This window comes from Nannospalax galili, unplaced genomic scaffold (assembly GCF_000622305.1).
Source record: "Nannospalax galili isolate Female #2095 unplaced genomic scaffold, S.galili_v1.0 scaffold169, whole genome shotgun sequence".
In the NCBI taxonomy this organism is placed as follows: Eukaryota; Metazoa; Chordata; class Mammalia; order Rodentia; family Spalacidae; genus Nannospalax; species Nannospalax galili.
Genome location: NW_008360327.1, coordinates 54,174 through 62,961, shown reverse-complemented (window position 1 = coordinate 62,961; position 8,788 = coordinate 54,174). Strand labels below are relative to the sequence as shown.

At 39.6% G+C, this 8,788-nt stretch overlaps 1 protein-coding gene across 1 annotated transcript in view; it reads right to left on the bottom strand.

The window, feature by feature from the left end:
- The window catches only part of Dym (dymeclin), a gene marked incomplete at its 5' end in the record, with an annotated part of 409,766 nt that overhangs the window by 360,452 nt on the left and 40,526 nt on the right, over positions 1-8,788 (bottom strand). The window contains one exon of the mRNA XM_008825888.3: positions 4,798-4,870. Coding sequence (XP_008824110.3) covers positions 4,798-4,870 — 73 coding nt within the window. The remainder of the gene's footprint in view (positions 1-4,797; positions 4,871-8,788) is intronic.

Here is an 8,788-nt window from a genome sequence, read left to right as displayed (position 1 = left end):
AAAGATCTCCATTTCATTATTAAAATAGTTTCATATGGAAAAATTCATTTTAATGCAATTGACATTAAGATGTCTGCATATGCATTTTTAATCTCTATATATCTGATTATTATTAGTCACAGTTGGTTACTTTCTGAGCTCCTTGGCATCTGAGCATGGATATAAAGTCATCAGGTAGATTTCAATGGCAATGTTTTTCACATCTACTAATTGTTAAGGAGCAAAATTTTATGCTTTGAAGAATTATTTTTTTAATCATTTTTTAAATTTTTAATAACTACATGATTAGAAGGAGCATTTCACTATAGCTTTAACATATTCAGTAACACACTCCAGAGCAAGAGTACACCTCTTTCATAAATGGGTACAAGTTTCTAGATTCACAGTTGAATTAATACCATTATACAATATTGAACTCAGTATAAGCTCTGTAAGACCTAAAATTGAATGAGTTTTTAACCTTTAAAAAAGATCTCCATTTCATTATTAAAATAGTTTCATATGGAAAAATTCATTTTAATGCAATTGACATTAAGATGTCTGCATATGCATTTTTAATCTCTATATATCTGATTATTACTAGTCACAGTCTGTTACTTTCTGAGCTCCTTGGCATCTGACCATGTATATAATTATTACTAGTCATAATCAGTTGCACTTGGATCCTTGGTGCCTGTGTATGCATATAAAGTCATCCGGTAGATTTCAAGGGTAATGTTTATCACCTCTACTAATTAGCATGACAGAAATTTCCATGCTTCCTCCTCAAATATAATACATTTTTAAAAATTTGTTGATTTGTGTGTATGTGTGTGTGTATCACACAGAACACCCCAAACCATCTTATTCAACTATACAACCATTTTCCAGATAGCACCCTCCCATAGCCTCCCTCCCCCCACTAGAGTCCTTATACTCTGATATCCCTGGTACTGTCTGCTGTGTTGTTGGCATCCCCAGCCATTCCCCACTACTTGTCCTTCTGGTGAATCTAGTCAGCCTATCTACAGGTCTTTGTTTTAGGAGGGTCAGCTGTTCCTCATCTAGCAGCAATCAGCTGTCAATATTCCTTTAGGTAAGATTGGGGTCTGCTGTTCATTTTCCCAGTTCTATGCTGGGTTACTATCTGAGAGTCCCTTTGGCCACGTTGGCCAACAACTCAAAAAAAGGTATCTCCTATCTGCCATTGTTGCTTCTTATGTAGCCTTTAGCTGTGCATATGGACTCTTAAGAAATTATATTGGCCCCTTTGATCTTTGGTTATACTTTCCTTTTGGATGTTTAAAGCCATACAGTTGGTCCAGAAAAACCAATTTATTTTTACTCTTAAGGTCATTTGAGGATCTGTTCCTCAGGAGTCACATGGACTTGGGAGGAGCCCCTGGCTCCTTTCTTTTACCAATTCCACCTATGTAAAGATAAGCCAAAGGTCCTGCTCAACCATGGATGGCTTCGCTTAGAAGCATGGAGGAAATGATTCCTCTGTGTTGCAGTCCTCTTTGTAGACTGGACACTGGTTCAAGTCCATCTGGTGGGGTCTCCTCGGCCTCCTTGATCAAGAGGACAAGTGACCCACCACAATTACAGGACATTTTGAGAGATGCTCATAGTCCCCTGGAACTAGTCGACCTAGGAGGGCAAGGACCAAAAACTGTGCTTTATGTCCCTCTGGCCAAATTATTATAGGCCTCAAAGTATGTCTTTTTTGGTCTTTTTGAGACAGGGTCTCCCTGTAGCCCCAGCTGTCCTGGAACTCATTATGTAGATCAGGCTGGCCTTGAACTCACAGAGATCCACCTGCCTCTGCCTCCTGAGTGCTGGGATTAAAGGCGTGCGCCACCACACCCAGCCTAAATTTTTTTTTGAAAAAAAGTACTGACTGCTCTTGCAGAGAATTCAGGTTTGGTTCCCAGAACCCACATGACTGCTAACAGCCATCTGTAACTCCAGTTCCTGGGGATCTGATGCACCTTCTGGTTTCCATGGGCATTGTACAACATGGATGCATTTATATACATGCAGACAAAACACTCATATACATAAAACAAAATAAATGAAATTTTAAAAATAATTCCTGGCCAGGTATGGTGGCACATTCCAGTACTTGGGAGGCAAAAGCAGGCAGATCTCAGTGATATCAACGCCAGCCTGGTCTACACAGCAAATTCCAGGCCAGCTGGGGCTATAAGGAGACCCTGTCTCAACAAGAAAACAACCCCCCCCAGAACAAAATAATAATAATATTAATAATTGACTTCAGTCTCCAGCACCACATAAATTGGGCATGGTGTCACACATTCATGATCTCAGTACTCAAGAGGTGGAAGCAAGAGGATCAAAAGTTCAAAGTCATCCTCAGATATACAATAAAGTCCAGGGTAGCCTGTGATGTGTGAGGCCCTGTTTCAAAAACATTCTCTGGGGCCAACAAGATGGTTTAGTGGTGAAGGTACTTGCTGCCAAGACTGATGACATGAGTTTGATCTCTAAGACCCACAAGGTAGAAGGAGAAAAGCAATACTCACAAGCGCCTCCACACGTGTGCATGGCACATGCATACATACATACATGCACGCAATAAACGAATGAATGGATAGATGTAATTTGAAAATATAACAAAATATGCATTCTCATCCTAGCTACTCAGTTGAGGAAGGAGGATTGAGATCTGAAGCCAGTCTAGACAACATAGTAAGACTTTGTCTTAAAAATAAATTAATTGATCAAATTAAAAGTGCATTTTCAATAGGGGTGAAAATTGCTTCTTCAGGAATAGAAGAACACCTGAAATATTATAAAGGTCTGGGGCCTTCCAAAAGGCCCCAGTATAGAAACACATAATAAATGAATGGAAGAAAGCAATGAAGAAAGAAATGCTTAACAATGCTTCTTAGTGAAAACAGTTTTTTAAACAGGTAATAATTACTGCATTAAAAGCTACAAATAGACATTCTGAATCATGTAGGAACTGCATTGAGCTTCCATGATCAAAACCCAGTTACAACAGCATCAACAAACAAGGGTCTATTTTTGTCACATGCAAAGTCCAGGGTGAGAGAGGGGGAGTGGCAGTTGTTGACTTTGGTTCAGCAGCTCAATGACATCAAAGTAAAATTTCTCTGAGACTCCTGGTTCATGGTGCCAAGATGGGCATGCAACTCAAAAGACATTGCCTACATTCCAGGCAGCAGGAAAAAGGCTGTCAGGAATAAAACCATATGTTGAGCAAGTTCCCTGTGAAGAATTTTAACTAAGAAGTCTCACTGGAGAGCCTTCCACTAGCTTCAAAGAAAACTAGGAACAAAAGTCTGTTCTTTCTAAAGCAGACCAGAAACAAAACCAAGAAGCCAGAGGGAGAAGAGAGAATACTACATGGTCGTTTTGTTTTGTCTCCCACACACCGATTATATTCAAACGGTTTCTCTCAAACTGTTCCAGAGACCTGTAAGATCTCTTATAAAAATTAATCTAATTCTGTGCCTGTAATCTGTTTAATACTGCTAAAGGGTTTGATCATTTTCCTTTAACATGGAATTCTTATCTTGATGGTGGACAGAATATAAATATTAGCAGGCAAAAAATACAAAAGAATTTCATGGAACCATTATCCTTAAAAGGTACACATATTGCGATGATGATTTTATTGCTTTCTTTTTGGAATAATAAAGGCTTCTCTTTTTTTTTTTTTTTTTTTGTCTATTTGAGACAGGGTCTCCCTGTAGCCCCAAGCTGCCTGATAGACCAGGCTAGCCTTGAATTCACAGAGATCAACCCCCTCTGCCTCCCAACTGCTGGGATTAAAGGCCTGCACCACCATGCCGAGCTCTGAATAGTAAAGACATCTTTAGTTACTGCCTCTTCTAAGACACTTGTGGAGAAAAAAAAAAAAAAAAAACCCAAAAAACGGCATACATAAAAACACGATACCAGGCTGGAAAGATGGCTCAGAGGTTAAGACCATTGGCTGTTCTTGTAGAAGACCTGGGAAAGAATCCAGGAACCCACCTGGCAGCTAACAACTGTCCATAACTCCAGATCCAGGGGGATCTAACGCTTTCTTCTGTCCTCCATGGGCATTGCATGACACAGGTTCACTCACATACATGCAGGGAATACATGCATACATAAAATAAAAGTTTGTTTCTTTTTAACCAAAGGCCACAACTTCAGCATGGAGCTGGGGAGATGGCTCAGTAGGTAAAATGTTTTCTGAATTCAGATCCCCAGCACCCACATAAAGCCCAGTGTGGTAGTACACACCTGTAACCTCAGTGCTGCTGGAAGAGATCCCCTGGTGGCTTAGTGTCTACCAGCCTAGCTCAAACAGTATCTCAAAAAATACAGGTAAAGTGATTAAGAAAGCTACCCAATGTCAACTTCTGGCCTCTGCACATGCATGTTCAGATAAGTGTACTGCCCCCTCCACATACAACATACACACACACACACACACACACACACACACACACAGAAAAAATGAAATAAAACTCATGGGGCTGGAGAGATGACTCCATGGTTAAGAGCACTGGCTGTTCTTGCAGAGGGTACGAATTCAGTGCCCAGCACTCACATGATGACTAACAACTGCCTGTAACTCCAGTTCCAGGGTATCTGATGCCCTTTTCTGGCCTTCAATGGGCATTGCATGCATATATTGTACTTACACACATACAGGGAAAACATACAAATAAAATAAAAATAAATGATAAATTTTAAAAACAAACACCAGAAACTCTTCAACACAATCAATTATTTTCATTATAAAAGAAGATAAATCCTGGTTTAACCAGAACTTACAAGAGTGGAGTATCAGTGATTAACTGCACCAAGCTGCAGAGCAGTTCTTCCAAAAGATCTTCAGAGTCACAATCTAGTAAGACACAGAAAATATTTGTAAGGTAGAAATAAGGAACAGTTTTCTTGAGGGGAGGGATGGCAAGAGGGGTTGAGGTTTTTGATGTTTTGTTTTGTTTTTTATTTTTTAACAAAATCTTCTAAGTTTTAAAAAAAATTTTTGGATTGATTTACTTTATCAAATGAGGGCACAGGTTCCCTGGAACTGGAGTTACAATAATTGTTAGTTACTATTTGGATGCTGGGAACTGAACCCAGGTCCTCTACAAGAGCAGTTAGTTGGAGTCATCACTCTAGCCCCTTGTTTTGCCTTGTTTGCACTTTTTGAGACACCATGTAGCACTGGCAGGCCTGAAACTCCCTATGTAGATCAGACAAGCCTCAAACTCACAGAGGTCCGGCTGCCTCTGCCCCCCAAGTGCTGAGAGTAAAGGTGTGTGCTATATGGGCTGGAGAGAAGGCTCGGTTAAGAGTACTGGCTGTTCTTGCAAAGGACCCAGGTTCAATTTCCAGCATCCACATGGTGGCTAACAACCGATGGTTAATGTCAGTTCCAGGGATGTGACACCATCTTCTGAACTCTGTGGGAACTGTGAGACATGACTGCACTTATATACAGGTATGTAATGCACTCATATACATAAAATAAAAACAATTACTTTTTTTAAGTTATTTATTTAATAACCATATAATAATAAGAAGCATTTCATTATAACAACATTGACATAGTCAATAACAATTTCCAGAGCTAAGATGCATCTCTTTCAAAATTGGCTGTAAATTCTTGGGTTTACAGTTGAATTAATACAGTTATACAATATTGTACTCAGTCTAAACCCTATAAGACATAAAATTAAATGAGGTTTTAAACTTTAAAAAAAGATCTCCATTTCTTTATTAAAATACACAGTTTCATACAGAAAACTTCATTTTTAATACAATTGACACTAAAATGCACATACATTTCTAACCTATATATATCTGATTATTACTAGTCACACTTGGTTACTTTCTGAGCTCACTGGCAACTGAGCATGAATATATAGTCATTTCAATGGTAGATTTCAATGGTAATGTTTTTCACATCTACTAATTATTAAGGAGGAAATTTTTATGCTTTGAAGAATTATTTCTTGTTAACTTTTTTTTACACTTACTTCCCAGATAGCACTCTCCCATAGCCTCCCTTCTCCCACTAGAGCCCTTATACTCTTATATCCCTGCTACTGTCTGCTGTGGTATCGGCACCCCCAGCTATTCCCCAATATTTGCCCTTCTGGTGAATCTAGTCAGCCTATCTAGAGGTCTTTGTTTTAGGAGGGTCAGCAGGTTGTTCCTCATCTAGTGGGAATCAGTTGTCAATATTCCTTTGGATAAGATTGGGGTCTGCTGTTCAACTTACCAGTTCTATGCCGGATTACTATCTGGGAATCCCTTTAGCCACCCTGGCCAACAACTCAAAAGAAAGTATCGCCTGTCTGGCATTGTTGCTTGTTATGTAGCCTTTAGCTATACATATGGACTCTTATGAAATTATATTGGCCCTTTAATGTTTGGTTATACTTTGCTTTTGGGTGTTTAAGGAGACAGACTTGGTCCAGATAAACCGATTTATTTTTATGCTTAAGGTCGTTTGAGGATCTGTTCCTCGGGGTAACATGGGCTTGGGAGGAGCCCCTGACTCCTTTTTCTAGTTCCACCTATGTGAAGTCAAAGGTCCTGCTCGACCATGGATGGCTTCACTTAGAAGCATGGAGGAAATGATTCCTCTGTGTTGACTCTCTTCTTTGTAGACTGGACACTGGTTCAAGTCCATCTGGTAGGGTCTCCTCGGCCTCCTTGATAAAGAGGACAGGTGACCCACCACCATTATAGGACATTTTGAGAGATGCTCATAGTCCCCTGGAACTAGTCGACCTAGGAGGGAAAGGAGCAAAAACTCTCCTTTATGTCCCTCTGACCAAATTAGTATAGGCCTCAAAGTATGACTGTTAAACACCCAAGGTTAGTTCTACCAGTCTGATATTTTTAATTACTGTGGGTCATATAGATAAATCTTGAGCAAAGACCACGTGTTCTCAGATAAACCCTACCTAGACACATATTTCTTGATCTGCTACCTATAATTTGGCAGTAGGTTGCAGGAGTAATATGGTTACCTCTGGTTTTCAGAACTAGCTAGGCATTGTTTATCTCTCGCATTGTCTCACCCCTCCATCGTGGTTTTCCCACTTAAGGTGCTCCCATTTCCCCCCTTTCTCCCTTATTAATACCCTTCTCCTATAGGCCTAACTCTCTTGAGCTCCTTTTTTCCCCCTATCCCCTAGGTTCCTTGTATACCCTTCCCTCTCCCTCCCTTAAGTTAACCCAATTTTTATCCATATCTCCCTTATTAAGGCCTGTCTCCTACTGTTCTGCTCTTTCAGGATATTTCTTTTCCTCTACCTCTCTGTTTCCTTCCCATTATCCTGGTTCCTGTAGTTATGTGTTGTGGCATACTTATTTATCAGAGTCTGGTTCTAGGACCCACATATGAGGGAGAACATATGTCGATTTTTTTTCTGAGTCTGTGTTACTTCACTTAGTATAACAGTTTCTATTTCCATCCATTTACCTGCAAATTTCATGATTTCATTTTTGTTCACTAAACTCCATTGTATAAATGAACCACATTTTCATTATCTACTCATCAATTGAGGGACACTTAGGTTGCTTCCATCTCTTAGCTATTGTGAAAGGAGCAGCAACAAACATGGATGTACAAGTGTCTCCACAAAAGCATGAGTTCTTTGGGCATATACCAAGGAGTGGTATAACTGGGTCAAATGGAAGGTTCATAAAGAGTTCTCCACACTGCTTTCCATAGGGGTTGAACCAGTTTGCAGCACCACCAGCAGTGGATGAGTGTTCCCCTTTCCCCACATTCCCTCTAACACTTAGTATCATTTGTTTTCTTAATCTTAGTCTGACTGGGGTAAGGTGAAATCTTAAAGTGGTTTTACTTTGCATTTCCCTAATTATTAGTGATGTTGAACATCTTTTAAGATGTTTCATAGCCATCTTTACTTCTTTTGAGAACTCTCGGTTCAGCTCCTTAGGCCATCTTTTAATTGGGTTGCTTCTTGTCTTGGTTCTGTGTTTTTTAACTTCGTTATATATTCAGGATATCAAACCTCTGTCGGATGTGTCGCTGGTGAAAATTTTCTCCCATTCTGTGGGTTTTCTGTTTGTTTCCTTGGTTGTCTCCTTTGATGTACAGAACCCTTTTAGTTTAATGAGGTCCCATTTGTTAATGCTTGACCTTGTTTCCTGAGCAATTGATGTCTGGTTTAGAAGATCCTTTTCTACGCCTATATCTTGCAGGTTTTTCCCAATATTTTCATCTAATAGTTTCAGAGTTTCAGGCTTTACATTGAGGTCTTTAACCCATTTGGAATTGACTTTTGAGCAGGGTGAAAGATACGGGTTTAGTTTCATTCTTCTACAAGTGGAGATCCAGTTTTGCCAGCACCATTTGCTGAACATGATGTCTTTCCTCCAGTTAATGTTCTTGGCCCCTTTGTCAAATATCAGGTAGCTGAAATTGCATTTACTCATATTTGGGTCTTCAACTTGTTCCATTGGTCTATGGGTCTATTTTTGTGCCAGTACCATGTTGATTTTATGACTATAGCTCTGTAATACAGCTTGAAATCTGGCATAGTAATTCCCCAAGCATTGCTCTTAGAGCTCAGGGTTGTTTTGGCTATCCAAGGTCTTTCGTGCTTCGATATGAATCTTAGGATAGTTTTTTCCAATTCTGTAAAAAATGTCATGAGGATTTTGATTGGCAATGTGTTGAATCTATATATGACTTTGTGTAGGATGGTCATTTTCACAATGTTAATTCTTCCAATCCATGAGCATGGGAGGTCCTTCCATCTTCTGATGTCTT